Source organism: Triticum urartu, chromosome 2A, assembly GCF_056163025.1.
Source record: "Triticum urartu cultivar PI428250 chromosome 2A, HENAU_Tu73, whole genome shotgun sequence".
NCBI lineage: Eukaryota > Viridiplantae > Streptophyta > Magnoliopsida > Poales > Poaceae > Triticum > Triticum urartu.
The window spans coordinates 568,783,073-568,801,562 of NC_141874.1; the positions used below are offsets into that span (position 1 = coordinate 568,783,073).

The 18,490-nt window shown below is 45.1% G+C and overlaps 4 protein-coding genes and 1 long non-coding RNA gene across 5 annotated transcripts; 4 read left to right on the plus strand and 1 right to left on the minus strand.

The window, feature by feature from the left end:
* Nucleotides 1-1,313: 1,313 nt before the first annotated feature.
* On the plus strand, nt 1,314-2,793 carry LOC125538798 (uncharacterized). Its single transcript, XM_048702086.2, has 2 exons — nt 1,314-1,839; nt 2,007-2,793. The coding sequence occupies exons 1-2, from the start codon at nt 1,648-1,650 to the stop codon at nt 2,397-2,399; spliced, it is 585 nt and encodes a 194-aa protein (XP_048558043.1). The 5' UTR covers nt 1,314-1,647; the 3' UTR covers nt 2,400-2,793.
* A 1,554-nt stretch (nt 2,794-4,347) lies between these two features.
* Nucleotides 4,348-7,879, plus strand: LOC125538800 (protein FAR1-RELATED SEQUENCE 5). The gene is made up of 4 exons (XM_048702087.2): nt 4,348-4,751; nt 4,849-4,979; nt 5,100-5,918; nt 6,026-7,879. Exons 2-4 carry the CDS (start codon nt 4,863-4,865, stop codon nt 7,757-7,759), a joined length of 2,670 nt encoding a protein of 889 aa, XP_048558044.2. The 5' UTR covers nt 4,348-4,751; nt 4,849-4,862; the 3' UTR covers nt 7,760-7,879.
* Nucleotides 7,880-9,152: 1,273 nt separating this feature from the next.
* On the plus strand, nt 9,153-11,505 carry LOC125538801 (pentatricopeptide repeat-containing protein At4g38010). The gene has a single exon (XM_048702088.2). It carries the CDS (start codon nt 9,168-9,170, stop codon nt 11,034-11,036), a length of 1,869 nt encoding a protein of 622 aa, XP_048558045.2. The 5' UTR covers nt 9,153-9,167; the 3' UTR covers nt 11,037-11,505.
* A 312-nt stretch (nt 11,506-11,817) lies between these two features.
* Nucleotides 11,818-14,035, minus strand: LOC125538802 (protein FLOWERING LOCUS T-like). Its single transcript, XM_048702089.2, has 4 exons — nt 13,838-14,035; nt 12,820-12,881; nt 12,663-12,703; nt 11,818-12,297 (listed from the first exon to the last, which is right to left on the minus strand). Exons 1-4 carry the CDS (start codon nt 14,027-14,029, stop codon nt 12,068-12,070), a joined length of 525 nt encoding a protein of 174 aa, XP_048558046.1. The 5' UTR covers nt 14,030-14,035; the 3' UTR covers nt 11,818-12,067.
* Nucleotides 14,036-14,110: 75 nt separating this feature from the next.
* Nucleotides 14,111-17,925, plus strand: LOC125538803 (uncharacterized). Its single transcript, XR_007296518.2, has 7 exons — nt 14,111-14,228; nt 14,432-14,508; nt 15,348-15,504; nt 15,642-15,703; nt 15,819-15,994; nt 16,352-17,303; nt 17,409-17,925. It is a non-coding gene; the product is annotated as an uncharacterized LOC125538803 (long non-coding RNA).
* The last annotated feature ends 565 nt before the right edge of the window (nt 17,926-18,490 follow it).

Below are 18,490 nucleotides of genomic sequence, written 5' to 3' on the forward strand. Positions count from 1 at the left end.
CGGAACATCACGCATGAATGGAGTGTCCGAGGGATGTAATCGAACCTACACATGGTGAGATTGATGATGTCATCAACTGATTTCCCATTATTGTTTTGAGTTATGTTTCAAACACTGCGACTTTTACACCGAATAGAGCACCAGCAAAATCTATCAAAACAACGCCTTTGAAATGAAAAGAAACTCAATTTGTCTTCTCTTAAAATTGAACGATGCGACATTTATAACCTAGTACACTCAATCAGATAAGGGCTATTTTGTTGGTTATTTTAGAAAGAGTTCGCTGGGTATTGCTCGTACCAACCGTCGAAGGCAAAGTGCCCATTAGCAGAAGAAATGGGAAACATAAAATGAAATAAATTGTGACACAAGTTTCACTTAATGGGATATAAACTAAGTTTTTTTTTGCCAAATAGAGTAATATCTGCCATAAACATAAAACTTGAGATAAAAATTTGAATTTACTCTACTTACTTCCTCCATATCGGTGCATTAGTCACATTACAAAAACTAAATAATCCTAAAACACTTAGGCATGATGCATTAACTTTCGCCTTATTTCTTGTTTCTTGACATGAATAAAGAAATCAACTAATATGAGATATGGGACGTGTATGCTTTCAATGACTTGAGACTAACTAGTACGACATGTAATTCATTGCATACAATGACATTATTTAAAAAAACATATATTAAGTTCTCTCATTTTCTGATCCACCTTGATCGCGACGCACAATCTAAAGAAACTAATGCACCGGTAAAGGGGGAGTAATATATATTTCTTTCATGCGAATCATTCTGTGGTTGGAGAGTGGTATCTCCAGTCCACCAGGGTTAAGTCCTGGTGCTCGCATTTATCTTGAATTTATTTCAAGATTTTCGGTGATGCGTGTTCAGTAGGGACATTCCCCTCGACTACGATGCGCCTACGAAATACAGGATTTCCGATGATGCGCGTTCAGTCGGAGGGGATTTTCCGATCGACTACGAGACGCCTATAGTTGACTTCGTAAAATTTTAAAATGATATGCTGGCTCAGTCTCTTTGAATTGTTCATAGAAGTTTTGTGTGCATGTGCGCATATAGAGATGAGTATATACACATTCATATGAGCGCCTGCGCCTTTAAAAAATACATTTCTTTCCAGAGCACACGAATCTTTTCAATATCCTTGCTCTCGTCTGCCCGTGGCGCCACGTCGCCGGACAAAAGAGGCCCCTAGATCGAGCACGATGCAAGGAGCATGTGGCCCGCACACGAGTTCCCATGCGGTCGCCACGCCACACGTCGCACATGCGAACTGTACAGTATTTAGCCCTGTCGTCAAGGCCACCTCCGGCCAGCCGCCGCTGCCGCTGCTACGCCATTTTTGGATCCCCCGTCCTCACCCCCTGTCCGCCAGCAGCCGCAGACCTCGCGATCTCATCTCGCCGTCGCCTGGATTGCCAGTTGCAGCGCCCGTTTGGCAGGAGCCTAGAAACACCTATCTGGGCCCGAAGGATCCCTCTGAAATCTGAATCCACGATAGCGACATGAATTTTGTGTAATTTTCCTCCAATTGGGAAAGGGGCGTGCAGCTTCCTCTGTTTTCTTTCGTTTTCAGCCGTTCCTGCGCGTCTGCTCTTGTCCCATTCAATCGGCGTCGGCATGCCCACCGGAGGAGACGCCGGGGGTGGTGGTGGTGGTGGTGGGGAGAAGGGAAGGAGGAAGAAGGTGGAGCTGCTGCAGGAGGCCATTCATGGGCTCCTGGAGGAGAAAAGGGGCAAGCAGCGACACCAAGGGGAAGAGGGCGCCATGGATCATGAGGAGGATCTCTTCCTCTCCTCGTTGCTCTCCAAGGTATCTATCTATGTGTGCGCTTCTTCCTGTACATCTGAATTGTTTCAGGTTGCAGATGCACCTTTTGGTCCCAAGATTGGATTGCATCTGCCGCTGCAATTACCAGACATTCTGCATTCATTTCATTTCATCATTCTTGAGACGCAAATCCTGAATTATTTCAACAGTTGGACTCGCTGGAAAACGATGTCGATCCGGACGGTGCCGAACCGAGCTCCATCAATCCTCACCCGGAGAGCGGCGAGGAGGCGGGGCCAGGCGACGTGGCGAAAGACCTGGGCAAGATCAAGAGGCAGAACATGATCACCCACATCCTGCTCGGCACGGTGATGGTGATGATCGCCGCGTGGCAGTTCAACGAGGTGTCGTTCCTCCTCGCGGTGCAGAAGAAGCTGACCAACCCTTTCAAGTCCGTCGGGGACATGGTCAAGAGCACCCTCAAGATAGGGAAGAAGCCGATGGCCGAGGCGATCGAGGCGTCGCCTCTGCCCCCTGTCGGCGCCCCGGACGTTGCTCGGGCTGATCTGCCGATGCTGGCCATCGGCGACGGCGATAGCTAGATCCGCAGGATGAGGAGGGATGACTCGTGCGGCAGAAATGCCATGTGTTCTCCCCTCCAGATATTGTTATGTTGTTCGTCTTGTCTAGAGATGAGATTTGTATGGCCATGTGCCGGTGCATGTGTTCTGGGCTGGTGCCGCAAGTAGGAGAAACTGAATCTAATTCGGCATCTTATGATCTTTGCACCATTTGTTACTGGAGTCGACCATCATCACCTGAAGAATGCCTGGGACGGTTGAACCATCTCTTAGAAACAGCCCTGTATTTCAGACAAGGGTGAAGTGGAGGAATGTGTTTGATTGATTTCCATGTGTAGTTTCAGCAAACTCTTTGTACTACTACTGAAGCAAGCGTGTCTGTAGCTGAGCTGATGTCTGCAGTTACACTTCATTTCTCCCGGGAATCCTGTTGTGTGGATGTGATGTTTCTGCAAATTCTGATGGTATAGTTTTCATACAGTTCCTACCTCTTTTTTTTAAGACGATACAGATCCTGCCTGCTATGTAGCGATTCATCATGCAACTGATTTGGAGTAGTGGCAAATTGGCCTGTTAATTTTACTTTGGGACATGCCGTCAGTTTCACTGACTGAATCCCTTCTTACCTTAGACTCTTAGAGCATCTCCAATAGGCCCTGTTTGGATACTCTAACACAGTTAGAGTTAGAGTTATTTTCTAACCCACTCTAACCCAAATAAGAACCTCTTCATCGAGATAGTTGGGTTATGGAACTAACCCACTCTAACCCTTTCTATTTGGATACTTTTGGGTTATTTGAGTCTTCAACTAACCCAAACTAGCTCTAACCCCATGATCCAAACAGGACTATAGATGAGGGCACCAAGGTGCCTTTCTACATCACAAAAACCTCCAACTTCAATAGGTGATTTGCAATAGGACACTGCTAGTGCTCCAATAGATGATGTAAAAATAGTTCATTCACACAAACAAAAGTGCAAAGATACCAAGTTCATTTCAAACATTTCAAACATAAACATAGTTCATGCTATAAACATTGCAATGACTACTTCATATCGATACTACTTGATCACCCTGAACATAAACTACTCGTTGGACTTGGGGTCGCTCTGGATCGAGTTCCAGAGTGTGATGGTCCCCTCGTCAGAACAATCGAGCTCCTCCTCATCCTCGTCGGACTCAATCCTGATCACCGTCAAGGGCCACCCTCGTTCTCCTGCTTCACCTGCCTTTTCTTCTTCTCGTGGCCACGCTTCCAGAAGAACTTACTGTAGATTCTCTCGCGCGAACCTCGCCGAGAGCAATGTGGATCCCCTCTTCTTCTTCTCATTGAGGGGCCATACGTCCACATTGTTCAGCCCGATGAACTCCACCCGCTCTAGGGATTCGATGTCCTAAAAGTTCATCTCATGGATCGGCCGCCCGAAACGCCACGCGATGATGTCGCACACACGCGCAACAAGCTCCACAGTCGTGAAGGTGCCGAGCCACTAGCGATGGTTGTCACACTGAAACTCCACACCGAAGGAGGGACAAAACATCACCCCTTGCAGCTTGTCTTGCCCTTCGGCGGCTTCGCTGGCATGACAGAGACGCGGGGGTGCGGCGTTGATGCAGACAACTGTGCAGGGCGGATCCTGCCTGGAGGACTGCGCACGGGGGTATTTGCAGAGGTGATGCGGCGTCAAAATCGGGCGATGCGGCTGCATGGCGGTGAATTGGGCCGATTTAGGGGTCACGCGGGGCGGGGAAGGTGCGGATCCTGCGGTGGCGGGGTGCGGTGGATGGGTTTTGTCGGCGACGGTTGCGCAGGATAAAGAAATGAATGTTTCGCGTGACGGTTGGGCGTGACTGTTTTTGCATTTGCTCGAACCACCAAGATGATGCAAATTGGTGACCTATTTTACATCACGCCCTATCCCTACAAAATTTACGTCTACTACTATCCATTGGAGCACCGTTTTTGCCCGGGCTTGCCTATTCCTTTTTTCTCTTGAGGGAAACCGGCTTGCCTATTCCTTCAGGAAAAAAAAGAACCACGGCCCCGGATGCGAAACTCGCACCCGCCCCTCGGCGCCGGCGTCACCCGCGCCCTAGAAGGAGGCCCTCCCCGCCGTGCCACGCCCACGCCCCGTGGTCGCCACCGCCTCTCTCGCGCCCGCGCGCAGCACGGCCTGGGCCCGCGCCATCGACCTCCATTCCGCGCCGCCGTCGCCGGCGCTCGGACGGACCGTCCTGCTCCAATCGCCGCCCAACCCTAGAAGAGGAGAAGCTCGCCTTCCGCGTTTCCTGCCGTCTCCTCGGATCTCCGCAAGGGCTACGGCATACGGGGGCCTTGGATCCTACAATTCGCGCATTTTCTGCCGATTCAGGTACTCGCATCAGCTGGTGTTGCTGTACACCGGACATACATGTTCACTCTTGCTTGCTTGTTGGAACCTGGCTCGCTGACATTGGGAATTTTTTAAGGCGACGACCCAGCGATGGAATCCGTAACCATCGTCCAGGCTCAGCCGTTCGCTGGGATAAACTCCCCGCTGCCGTTGGATGAGGGCCGTCTTGGTACACTGGAGAGAGATGCTACAAGCATGCCTCAGCCTGTGAGTATTAGCACGAGGCAATTCCTGCCCTTTTCTATTTTCTTCAGGAATGCCTTTTTCTATCTGAGTTAGCGGTTGTGCATTGTAGCTGTATTGAGTTTTCTCTTTCATATGTTGCAGTGTTCGACTTCAACATCCGAGAGTGCTGAGGAATGGAAGCCTGCTTTGGGGATGACATTTGAAGGTCTGGAGGCCGTGGAAGTGTTCTACAAGGCGTTCGCACACCGCGTTGGTTTCGGGGTTCGTGTCGGGCAGCAGAAGGTGGTGGACAATGTGGTTGAGAGCAAGCGCTACATGTGCTCGAGCCAAGGGTTCAGGTCAGAGAAGGTTAAAAGGAATGTTAAAGCCGCGAATAAGAAGCGCAAGAGGGAGGTCACCAGATGTGGCTGCGATGCGCATATCTACGTCAAGCGCTGCAGCGGTAACACCTACAAGATTCACTCGATGATTGAGCAACACAATCATGGCTTTGTGCCACCTGATAAGCTTCATTTGATTAGATCGAACCGTGGAGCTAGCGAGAAGGAAAAGGTTATACCCGAGTGCGATGAGGCGTTGAGACCGTCCCTAGGGATGGCATTTGAAGGCCTCAGCTCTGCGGAGGAGTTCTACAAATCATATGCACGTCATTGCGGGTTTAAGGTGCGTGTTGGGCAGCATAAGTTGCTGAATAAGGAGGTAGTGCAATTCAAGCGCTTCATGTGCTCAAGGGAAGGCTTCAGGTCCGACAAAGGTAAAGACCCCTCTAGTGAGAGAAAGAAGCGAAATGTGAAGGTGACTAGATGTGGATGTAATGCCCATATTGTTGTGAAGTGGTGCAGTGGTAACACATATAAAGTATCATCATTGATCGAGCACCACAATCATGGACTTGTTTTACCTGATAAAGTGACTAAATCAAAGCGAAGAGTTAGTGAGAAGGCAAAGAATAAACTAAGCGTACGTATCTCTCTCTGTGAGTACAATGGCTTGCCTGATGTTCTCCTTTTGACACTACTAGGTTATGCATCATGGTACTTACCCGTAGTGGCTTTCTGATGTTGCAGTCTTCACTCGCGCCTGAATGTGACGAGGCATTGAAGCCATCAGTAGGGATGGTATTTGAAGACATTGGTTCTGTGGAGGAGTTTTACAAGTCATATGCACATCACTGTGGGTTTTCAGTACGTGTTGGGCAGCGTAAGTTGCTGAATAACGAGGTGGTGCAGTGGAAGCGCTTCATGTGCTCAAGGGAAGGTTTCAGGTCCGAGAAATGTATGGGCGTTGATGATCCCTCTAGGAAGAGAAAGGTACGAAAGGTAACCAGATGTGGGTGTGATGCTCGTATTATTGTGAAGCGGTGCACTGATAACAAGTATAAAATTACATCATGGATCGAGCACCATAATCATGGATTTGTGCCGCCTGATAAGTGTCACTTGATTAGATCGAATCGTCAATTGAGTGACGAGGTGAAGCCAACAGTATCCACGCATTGCAAAGCAAGCACAGGCACCTCCCAGGCAAACAAGCCTGATCATGTCAGTGAGGGGAGGTCTGACAATGTGGGTTGCACAAAGAGAGACTTGCAGAAATACCATCATGATCTTTGTAGTAAAATTAAGAATGAAGATGCTCAGATATTTGTGGCCCAGCTATGTAGAAAGCAGCAAGAGGATTCAGCATTTTTCTTTGACTGTGATGTGGATGACCAGGGTATGTTGGTGCATGTATTTTGGGCTGATGCCACAAGCAGGAAAAACTACATTTATTTCAGTGATATGTTAACTTTTGATTGTACAAACACACTGAATCAACACGGCATGATTTTTGCACCATTTACTGGGACCAATCATCATCTGCAAAGTGTGTTTTTCGGTGCTGCATTCCTAGCTGATGAGAAGATTGAGTCGTATGCCTGGCTGTTTCAGACCTTCCTAAGGGCAATGGGAGGGGTCTCTCCTAAAACTATTGTAACTAGGGAAAATGATAGGATGAAGGCTGCGATCAGTAATGTTCTACCAGCCACCACCCATAGGTTGTGCATGTTGGAGATGTTGGAAAGAATGCCCGAGAAGGTTGAACCATCTCTTAGAAACAACCCTCTATTTCAGACAAGGATGAACGAATGTGTTTTGGGGTCAGAAACTGTGTTCGAGTTTGAGTCAAAATGGGAGTCTATAATTTCCGACTTTGGGTTGCAGGGCAATCAGTGGCTGGCTGAAAGGTATTCCGCCTGTGAAAGATGGATTCTGGCCTACTCGACGGATATCCATCTGTCAGGCATTCTCAGAAGCACTGCATGGTCAAAGAGCGCAAAGTCATTTTTCAACTGTTTCATCAACCAGAAGCTCTCTTTGGTTGAGTTTTGGCTTAGGTTTGAAGCAGCCTTAGAGTGCCAGCGTCAAGAGGAATCGAATGCAGATCACACGAGCGCCCATACGATGCCTCAACTGATAACACCATGGGGATTGGAGAAGCATGGAAGTGCAGTGTTCACACATGAGGTGTTTGAGAGATTCCAAGAAGAGATTGTCGCTGCTAGAGACCATTGCGTTGTCGAAGACATGGCACAAACCGAGGGGGTGAAAACTGTGGCCATCGGTGGTGATGACTCCGACAAAGTTAGGGAGGTGCGCTGGGACGCAATCACCATGACGGCCAACTGCTCCTGCAAGCTATTTGAGTCGGTAGGAATCCCGTGCCGCCATATTAACCTAGTGCTGAGAAGCTCAAAACTGAATGAGCTACCGAGTAGTTGTGTTTTGAAAAGATGGCAAAAGAGTGCAAAATTTGGGTAATTTGAACTGTGTTGCAGATGTATGTTACGGTTGAAGAATTGATCGGCTGTACCATTTTTGGGTGCAGGCATTGTAGTTGCTACTCTCTCCATCCCAAAATATAAGAATGTTTTTGATCAACAGGCAACGAAGTCCTACAATCTGAGTCGGATGTCATGAACTAGTAACCTATGCATTGAAGTTTCTGCTGAACTTATTTTTTCCATCCTATGGGCCTCTAGCGGAAATTTCAGAACACGGGAGCAGAAAAAGTGGATGTTATATTTCCTATGAAATGCAGTACAAATAAATCCTTTTAAAAAATCAAATCTTATGAATCAAATGACAAACATAAGAAAAATTCCCAAGGATTTTGATCCTACAAAGTTCCTTTGAATCAAAGAAGCCGCAAGGGTGTTGTGAAACAGCAACAATGGGTGGCGGATTCTTTGCTAGGGCTGCCTCATGAAATACAGGCCTCGTTTTATTCTCTGGAAATGGAGTATTTTTGAGTTACTCCATTAATCTTGATAGAAGGTAGGGCTGAATTTAAAAGGGAAACTTACGGAAACGGAATGGAGAAACAAACTCAACAGTTCAAATTGAACCCATGATATTCACAATAGTACTCCTTCCGTTCCTAAATATATGTTTTTTAAATATTTCAATATAGACTACTCCCTCCGTAAAGAAATATAAGAGTGTTTAGATCACTATTTTAGTTATTTAAATGTTTTTATATTTGTTTACAGAGGGAGTACATATGGATGTATAAGGATGTATTTTAGTGTATAGATTCACTTATTTTGTTTGGTATGTAGTCTATATTAAAATCTCTAAAAAGACTTGGGTTTAAGAACGGGAGGGGGTACTACTGTAATTTTATGAGAAATATTTCGATTACAAAAGTGCAAAGATCTAAAAAAAAGTATTCCGACACGATATAAATAAATGCGTTTCGAAACGGAGAAGTGCATGGATGAATCCATGGGCATATGAACCCACTTTGAAAAACTTATTCCTAAATGCAATTTTTGTTTTGAAAAAAGTCTCGCGCACACATCTTCACATTCTATGCGCACGCAAAAAGTTTCATGGAAAAACAAATTTTTCTTTGACATGTGCAAAAAAGGCAAAAAAAATGTGTCATGAAACGTTATTTAGAAGCACTGGAATTTGTTTTTTTAGGCAAAAAAATAGATTTTTCTCACAAAAATTTGTGCCACACACATATTGTGAAGATGTATGCGTGATTTTTTTTAATTTTTTAACATTTTTAAATGTGTTTAAAATGTACTCCCTTCATCCAAAAATACTTGTCATCAAAATGAATAAAAGGAGATGTATTTAGATGTACTTTAGTTCTAGATACATCTCTTTCCATCCATTTTGAGGACAAGTATTTCCGTTATTAAAAAAATGGGTTCATATGCACATGTGTGCAGGACGTGCCCTCTCTAAACGGAACGAGGCTACTCCATGCCGCGATCACAAAACTCAACCCCCTGAAATCTCCCTCTCGTCTTCTCGTATGCCGGCCACCCTCCGCGCCATCCTCGCGGCCCCGAGCCCTCTCCCCGCGCGCTCGCTCCCCGCAGCCCAAGCCCTCCTCCTCACCTCGGGCCTCGCCGCTGACGCCGCCGTCCTCGCGCATTTCGCCAGGCACCTCGCCTCCGCGACGCGCGCGCCCGCGGACGCCGTCCGCGCGCTGCTCCGCCTCCGCCCCCGCCCGCGCTGCGCGCACCCGTTCAACGCCCTCATATCCCACCTCACCCTCTCCGGCGACCCGTCCGCCGCGTTCCGCGCCTTCGCGGTCCTCGCCGCGGGCGGCGACGCCGGGCGGCCCGACGGGTACACGCTCCCGGCCGCGCTCAAGGCGTGCGCGCGGCTCGGCGGCGGCCTCCGCGAGGGCCGCCAGGCGCACGCGGTCGCCGCCAGGGGCGGGTTCCTGGGGCGCCTCCCCGTCCGCAACGCGCTGGTCACGCTCTACGGCGCGGGCGGTGAGTGCGGCGACGCCAGGAGGGTGTTCGACGAAATGGCGGGGCGGGACGTCGTGTCCTGGACCGCCCTGGTGTCCGCGTTCGTCAGGGGACGGAGGTTCGCCGAGGCTCTCGCGGTGTTCGGCGAGATGGACGTTGCGCCCAACGAGGGGACGTTGGCTAGCGCGCTGGTCGCGTGCGGGAGGCTGGGGGCTGTGCACGCTGGGAAGGCCGTGCAAGGGCGGTGTCTTAAGAGGGAGAGGGGGCTGGAACTCATCGTTGGGAATGCTTTGCTAGATATGTATGTCAAGTGCGAGAAGTTGGATCTTGCAAGGCGGGTGTTCGACAGGCTCTTGGTGAGGGACATTGTATCTTGGACGGTCATGATAAGTGGTTTGGTCCACTGCAGGCTTCCGAGCGAGGCATTGGAGCTGTTCAATGGGATGCAGACATCAGGGGTGAAGCCAGATAAGGTTGTTCTCTCCACTGTCCTCTCAGCTTGTGCGAGCTTAGGCGCGCTGGAGTATGGGAGGTGGGTGCATAAATATATAGAGCGTAAAGGCATCGAGTGGGACGTGCATGTGGGGACATCATTGGTTGATATGTACGCAAAGTGCGGGTGCTTGGAAACTTCTCTTTCAATCTTCCATAAGATGTCCATCAAGAATGTATCATCTTGGAATGCGTTGATCAATGGGTTCGCATTGCATGGTCATGGTAGGGAAGCTCTTGTGTACTTTGACAGGATGGTGGCTTCAGGCTTGCCCCCCAATGAAGTCACCTTTATAATCGTCCTTGGTGCTTGCTGCCACACAGGTTTGGTGCAACAAGGCCTTGGGTTGTTTAATTTGATGAAAAATTCGTACAAGCTCTCGCCATGGGAAGAGCATTACGGTTGCATGGTTGATCTTCTTGGCAGAGCTGGGCTCATCCAAGAAGCATATGGTTTAATTAAGGTCATGCCTACGACGCCTGCTGTGTCCACGTGGGGAGCCCTGCTGAGTGCATGCCAAGCTCATGGGCGTGTAGAGTTCTCACAGCAGATTCTAAGGCATGTCCATGAGCTGGAGTCCTCTGGGAGTGGGGTTTATGTACTCCTCTCAAATTTATATGCTCTGAATGATAGATGGACTGATGTAAAGAGGGTGAGAGGGCTGTTGAGTGCAAAAGGCTTGTGGAAGGAGCCAGGATCCAGTTTGATTGAGGTGAATGGTAAGACCAGTGAATTTGTAGTTGGACAGACGAACCATCAAGATATGGATGCGATATGTGCAACGCTTTTCATGCTAATGAGGCAAATACATTTGGATGGGCTGTAATTCTTCAGGCAGATTCTCAGTTTCCGTTGGAGATTTGATCTCATGCATTCAGAAAATATCTACTGATTTAGTTGGTCCTAGGGACTGGATATCAACTTTAGTAATAATTGCACATTGTTAGCATCATCTGGTTACACCTATTTCTGTGGGTGAATGGTGATCAGATCTAACCTTGGAATGACTACTGCACATTTATATTTCATTGTTTGTTGCTCTTGTGCTTATGAAGCTTTTCTGGCGTTAAAAATCTGAACAGCCAAGTGGAGTACAAAGTTAGCCAGACTTGATTAACAATGAATATTAGCCATTTGTTGGGTGCCTCTTGGAGTATTCTGCCCCTCTTCAGTTCTTGAACATGATTGATGGTGAATTTCAGCATCAGAACTCCTGGATGGACGAATGGACTCTGACCCTTAAAAGGCACTGGTACAAACCCAGACTAATTTGTAACCGTTTTATACAAGGTGAGGTAAAAAGTTGCTGAAACTTTTACATCAGATTGAGTTGAGACTGGTAGAGTTTCTACCCTGCACATAACTGCGCCAAGAGCGATGCAGAATATACCAGCCTTGTAAACATGCCTGTTAACTGTTATTCGTCTCTGAAGTTATCCTGAAGCCTAGGAGGTGAAGTGTTCTGAAGGAGTATGAAACATCATTAGTTCTTTGTTCTGCTATCTTTCACTCAACTTGTTAGTTGATGAAGGGCATCTGCTTTTTAACATGACAGAGACAGTTGTTGGATATGTCATAATTATATATTCCTCATTAAAGAAGAAGATAAACTGTTGTTCAAGGTGAGATTGTAAGTTAAATTCACTCCAAAAGCACCCTGTATAGTACTTGCATGACTGTAGTTAAATTCATTCTGAAAGCACCCTAGTGCTTGCATACATGGCAATGTAAATTTTTAACTAAGATACATGAAACGGTCCAGCATTTACTATTGCTTTGCGATGTGGACCTTGTTTATGTTCTCACATTTTAGTTAAACATCCTGCCTGTAGAGGATGGGTAATAATGCTTCCATATTTATCTAATGTATCGCCTGCCTCCACATCCGTTCTCCCTTTGGCAATTGAAGAACACTGCTGCCACAGGGGGTCCAAGAGCATAAAGTGCGGAGAAGTCTCTTGTATTGAAATTTGGTCTCCATCCTGGTGCATATATTGTTTGCCGGACAGATTGGCGGAAGAGTACAAAAGCAAAGCGATGTATTCCTGCAGTTGGTTTTGGGCTTTCATAACTGACGACTTCATTTCCTGTAACAAAATGTGTGCTAACATGTTAAAAAAAGTGAGTTCATTCTAGTACGTAAATTCGAAGAAATTTCTGCCATGAATTGATGTGAAAGACACGACAATGTGCTGCTTACTAACCAGGTATGCTATTTAGATGCCTTTTGTCCTAACTTTGCATCCTAAGCACTTTCTATAGTTGTCATCTCGAGTTTTTATCCCTAAGTAATCATCGATGATGTACTTTTGTTTGAATAAAATGAGCTAAATCTTAATTTCATCTGTACTTCTGAACCAGCTCAATGTACATTTATTTTAGAATCTTAGGCAAGTGTTCAACTCATTAAAACATTCAAATTAGTAAAGGAAAAAGAACATGAAGAACCCACCGTAACTGGCATTCGTTGATTCTGGGATGTCTGTCACCAACCTGTGGCATGTATATAACCATAAGAAACACTTAAGTTTCGAGGTGTTACATTGTACACATAGAAAAATAATTTAGTTCAGTAACTTCTACTAGTTATGAGATGTTCCAGGTCTTACCAGTGAAGGTATTCTCTTTTTGTTGGGTTGCTTGGACTTGGCGAGTCAGGATCCACCATCACCTAATATCAAGTTAGGTTGTTAGTTTAGGGAGAATAATGTTCTTATCTTAAGACCATACTAGTTACCATGGAAGCAAAATATGATATTTCTGCAGACAGATCGATATTCACTTTCTGAAATGTACTTTTGCCTTGTAACTAAGAAGCTGTGCCCATCAAGATACTGGATGCTAGTCAGGAGGCAGACCTGTTCCTAGTGCATAATCGCCAATTAGGCGGTATATTTTGGCTAGGAGGGGCTAGGTGGGAGGTGCCCTAGTTTTTAGGTGGGCTAGACGGGTTGCCTTCTAGAACAGTATTAAGAAAATATCCACTACAAAGATATCCATTAACTTGATGCTTTTCAGACAAATTTTAATTGAATTATAAAAAGAGGGCAATGTTAAATAGTAACTGTAAGGCTATTATTTTGTAAGTTTCAGTGGTAGTATCGTGACTAGAGCACCTTCATGACGTAAGCAAAACGTGTAGATTCATAATTGTAAGCATTTATTGCCGCATCTAGTCATGATGATTAATATTCTTGTACTTCTCGATGACGTGCATACTTTTGATTCGCAGTCATCACCGAATGAAAAGATGCAGGTATATGTGCAGACCCTATCAAAAGTAAGTAGAATAGTATCTCTATAGGATTCACATGAAATAAAGAAATGTAAGTGCAAAGTTCTTTTTCAATCCGTATAGATGAGGTTGTACAAATTACGGAACGTTGAGATTCTTTGCTCTCAGTGTTATGTACGTACAGGTAACAACTGAAGTGCGCGGACTTGAAAAGCTGATGTTATGGATGTGAGATTGCGTACTACTTTCTAGAAGACACAAATAGTAAAGCCGAGTTTGACTTGTGATGTTGAAACCTGTGCAATTTAAGCACTTTTTTTTGGCTACAACCCAAATAGGCCTCCTCAAACTTAATATTGTTCATTGTAGAAATGATGTAGCTGTGGACTTACCAGAGTGTAAAGGTTCCTCATGTCGCGCCCAGCAATGTCAATCCTTGGTTCAGTTGCTACTTGTGACGGCTTGAGCTCAGAACCATTGGTTAGTTCCTTGCCGTTGTACATAACCTTAAGTGATGCTGCTTTGACAAATGGGTCCAAAATGTCCCCAACAACATGTCCTATGGCAAGTGCCTCCCTTGACATGGTTAGTGAAGATTAACAATCTTCGGGGGTTGAGTAAGAATGGGTTGGGCTCTGGACAGGCTAACTTAGTTTGAGATGTGAACTTGGGTGAACTGATGAGTGCAGGTGCATGCCCTATATATACTAACAATCAAAGTGCTGAAGGCATTCATGATATCAGGAGTTATGAGCTCCAGACGCCTTGGAATCTAACTTTAAGGTAGAGTATGATATTGGTCGCCATCACTGGAAATATTTAGGCCTGTCCACTCTAAGCCTACACTAATTGAAGGAGTGTCCAATGCAATTCCACATCGATGGAATAAAATCTGATGGCCACGCTTTCTTATTCCCTATATCTGGAACCGTAGACATGATGCGTTCCTAATGAAAAGTTGATTGCCTTTTTGACTTGTCTTTCAGATTGACAACTGTTCTTCAGGCTCAACAAGAAAGTTCCCTCCCTCTTCCTCAATAATAGTTCTAGGCAAATGGGATAAGTAAGCATCAAAAGACCAAGTACTTCTCCGTGTTATATTTCGCTGCTGTATACAAGTTAGAGCATACATACTAGAAATGATTTTATTTTATCGGTATTGCAGCCATGATCTACTAATTAATATGAATGGCAAAAGTGGTTTTTCGACCATGATTGGTTGGGAGTATTATCATACCACAACGATATAAAGTGGCTACGGATTTCTATCGACACCTGTTCATTGCCGTCTCCTAATTTAATATTTTGTCTCTTGATAGTGCTTTTATCGAGTAGTGGCTTTTGAAGCAAATTAGTGGTACAGGTGTGTGGTTTATTTCAATGCATCCCGACATCTAGAATACAGAACCAAGCCTAGTTCATCCTTAAAAAACTAGAGTGGTTGTTTAGATGATGATGAGGTGGCGTATTGACTTTATTTTTTTGTTTTCATATATTCTCTGATATGATTGTTCATTGGTCTTTCAATCGAGATCTAGCCCAGGGGACTAAATGCTCAAACAGGCATAATGTGACTAAGGCCCCGCAGTTGAGTTTGAAATGACAATTTCAGCACAGCCATTTTTCTTTTCGAAAAACCAACATAAAAGTTTGAACAGTAACTATATCTGTGCTGGACTTACAGTGTCATTGAAACTGAAATTCAAATGCATTTTTTGCTTATCTATCCAATAGGTGAACCTATAAATTCTTTTGTTTTTGGTCCTGAAAATTAGTCATTCCCTGCTCCTATAATTATATAATATTGCCATCCTTCATATCATGCTATCGTCAGCGACATTCTGTCACTTAACTAATTTTTATATACCATTAAACTGAAAGCTTCTTCGTGACTATTGTCAGGATACAAGCTTCCTCGCCAAATTCAAAGATTCATTCAACAGACACTGATTGCGATGTATATCGCGCATGTGCTGCTAGCTAATTTTCGACGAAGTTCGTCGTACTCCGTACGTCTCGCCCAGCTTGCCTAACAGAATATGATCTCTAAGGATTGAGGGTATGATCTCAACGTAGCTTCCTATGTACACCCGCAAAGATGCATTTTCTCTTTGAGATGACCATCCAAACTGCCCTTGCAACTTTCTGAATTTGTGATCTGTGAAATACAGTGCCCTAATCTTTCTATCATAACAGGAATATGCCTGCGGAGCTGATGGACTTTAGATAAAGAGAAGGCGGAAAGCAAGAGAGATAAGGTCTACTGCATTTGTTATTGACTAGTAATAGGGGTCCACAGAATCCCATATTATTGCTGTAATCTGTGCCGTAGGCCTATGTAATCTGATAGCGTATTCCCACTTGCACTTGCAGAGCGCAGGCCTCTTGAGCTGAACTGGAGAATCCTCTGTGATTTCTCAAGTTCTCACATTAATTGATGCAGGGGTTCCAGAAATCAGAGTGAAAGCTCATCATCTTATCATACCTTTCATGTCATCTGGAGCAAATAAACACTAGTCCTGAAACTGAACTGGAGTAACGCCTGAAAGGTAATTTCGATGATGACTACTACTACTAGTACTAACTAATTTCACATTAATCGAGGCAGGAGTACTTAAGTGCTGTCTAAATGAGACATTGGCAGAGGGAAACACGCTGTAGTTTCTGCTTTGTGCAACAGAGGATTCTGTTCTTTGACTGTCCAATCGCATGCACTGCTCAGTAGGCTGTTAATTTGGCCTTTAATATAGCACCTCCATGAAGCATGTCATGGTTAAACCTCTTCGCCCACTAATTCCTGTTGGAGTGTTGGTGCCTCTACGGTCGTCTAGATACATCCATTTGAGCGACACTTAATATGGGACGGAGGGAGTATTTGATAATAAAAAGTTCACTCTTGTATGCAGGTGCTATTCTCGTCCATCAACTGGTTGGTTATGGATTACATGGATTTCTGTAGCTATCACGGCACAAGGAGCATATCTGCAAATGGAAGCCGGATCAGATCAGTACTGGATAGATGGAAGCTGGGTAACCGTTAGATATGTATGACACTTTTGAGTAAAGGGCGGAGCAGGAAAGGCAACGAGGCCAGTTACGTGGACGCACCGAACGTCAGGCTGGAGGAAGCATCCACGGACCCAACTATGGCTGGCATGATAATCTTGACCGGAGATGGAGCAGACAATGAGCCATCCGCCCACCCCCCTTCACGTGGCGCGGCATCCCATTCGACATCCGCCTGATGGGACTCACCGAAATGAAAGTCGCCGACGCCGGCCCTCCGGCCGGGATTCTGGAAATGGACTACCAAGAATCGCCGGAGAAGATGGCGTGGGAGGCCAAAGCTGCTGAAAACGGCAAAAAAGATTGTTCCTCCGCCATTGGCTGGCTGGATCAGAAAATGACACTTGTTATCGCCAAAAGTCCTTGTCGAGATTGTTCTTCTGCCATTGGCTCGTTGGATCAGAAAACGACGCTAGTTAGGAGTACTGAAGATCATTGTCTGTGCTCAGGATGCATGGAGGTTTGATGGCAAAGCAAACGTACGTACGTGGACAGCAACTGTCCTCTGGCTGAGCTGTGCGCCTACAGTGTCACCACCCATATTCATTTTGTATATTGAAGTTAAATGCGTATTCTTCTCGAAATGGGCTTGTTAGCGTTAAAAGCAAACTAATTATATTTCACTTTTACCACTCTTAGCTTTTGACAGTGTATCACAATTGTGCAATTATGATACACTGTCAAAAGGTAAGAGTGGCAAAAGTAAAATGCCAAAATCTGGAGTGGCATAAAGAAAATTTAAAAAACCTAAAGTGGCCAAATCTGGGTTGGGTGTTCTACAAGTGCGTGAATGTAAGATCTTCATCTTTTTGTGTGTTCTACAAGTATTTTTTGTTGGATTTGAGTACATGGTGTGCTTAATTTTTTCCTCTTTCGTGGTGTATTTGGTGTACATAGGGTCCTTGTGGGTTCTGGCACTAGGAGTTGGAGTACATTGTGTATCTTGTTGACAATCATTTCCTCATGGGAATGAAGCAGTGGATGCAATTGGCGCTGCAGAGGATAGGAGGGGACAACTCATTCGAGAAAGGGGAGAAAGGGCTAGGCTTGCAGACATTGGAGCTGGAATAGATGACAGGAGGCCTTCAGGCAGTCCCATGGCCAAGCAGCAGGCAGATGCACTTTTAGGTTTAGGTTTTGAAGGCAATGATGGGATCAGTCATACTGCCATGAGTTATGTTTGGTATCTCCCTTCTGAAGAAATGATGGCAGCTAATGCTTGGTCAGGATGTAATGCTTGTTGGTCCGGATGTAATGCTTGTTTAGGTTAAGAAGAATGTAGTTGTTATGGAGATTGCAAAACTCTTTTGGTCAGTATGTAATGCTTGGTCAGTATGTAATGGTTGGCCAGGATGTAAAACTCTTTTGGAGATGATGTAATGGCTTTGTAAGGAAGCCGGTAATGATATGTGACTTGTTAAGCTAAATGTTATTGATGGTTGTTCATATGCTAGTTAACATTTAATATCGCTGGCTAAAATTGGTGTTGCATCCAACATTGATGTTGTTGATTTCATTGGTGCTTGATGACCATGCACTGGTGACCAAGAAATATGTAAAATATTTTGATACTAGTTGATAGAAGCTCATTGCATAATGGTTCTAGTCATTCAAGGATAATTCATGATCAACAAACTCATTGCAAAATATTTTGATACTAATTGAAAGAAGCTCATTGCATAATGGTTCTAGTCATTGAAGGGTAATTCATGATCAAGAATTGATCCAAACTCACATACTGACATCAGTATGGATCAATTGTTACATAACCCAACATTGCAAGTTTGACAATCTTACATGAAGATAGAACTACATCCTGAGTGAACAAAAGACATCATATCATTCTAACACAGCCCAGCATTGCTAGGTTCACCTAAATACATCAAACATAGATGTTCTCTTGGCCTTGTTAGGCAACACTTGGTCTTCCTGAACCTTTCTCTTACCAGCAGCAACAATTTTCCTTCTCATCTCCTCCT

Bases quoted from the DNA above. Each gene is read 5' to 3' on its own strand.
- LOC125538798 (XM_048702086.2), top strand. From the start codon at position 1,648: ATGCCCACCGGAGGAGACGCCGGGGGTGGTGGTGGTGGTGGTGGGGAG. The intron at 1,840-2,006 runs GTATCTATCTAT...TTATTTCAACAG, and splicing joins TCTCCTCGTTGCTCTCCAAG to TTGGACTCGCTGGAAAACGA.
- LOC125538801 (XM_048702088.2), top strand. From the start codon at position 9,168: ATGCACATGTGTGCAGGACGTGCCCTCTCTAAACGGAACGAGGCTACT.
- LOC125538802 (XM_048702089.2), bottom strand. From the start codon at position 14,029: ATGTCAAGGGAGGCACTTGCCATAGGACATGTTGTTGGGGACATTTTG. The intron at 12,882-13,837 runs GTAAGTCCACAG...ACTTGATATTAG, and splicing joins TGAGGAACCTTTACACTCTG to GTGATGGTGGATCCTGACTC. The intron at 12,704-12,819 runs GTAAGACCTGGA...TACATGCCACAG, and splicing joins AAAAGAGAATACCTTCACTG to GTTGGTGACAGACATCCCAG.
- LOC125538800 (XM_048702087.2), top strand. From the start codon at position 4,863: ATGGAATCCGTAACCATCGTCCAGGCTCAGCCGTTCGCTGGGATAAAC. The intron at 4,980-5,099 runs GTGAGTATTAGC...CATATGTTGCAG, and splicing joins CTACAAGCATGCCTCAGCCT to TGTTCGACTTCAACATCCGA. The intron at 5,919-6,025 runs GTACGTATCTCT...CTGATGTTGCAG, and splicing joins AGGCAAAGAATAAACTAAGC to TCTTCACTCGCGCCTGAATG.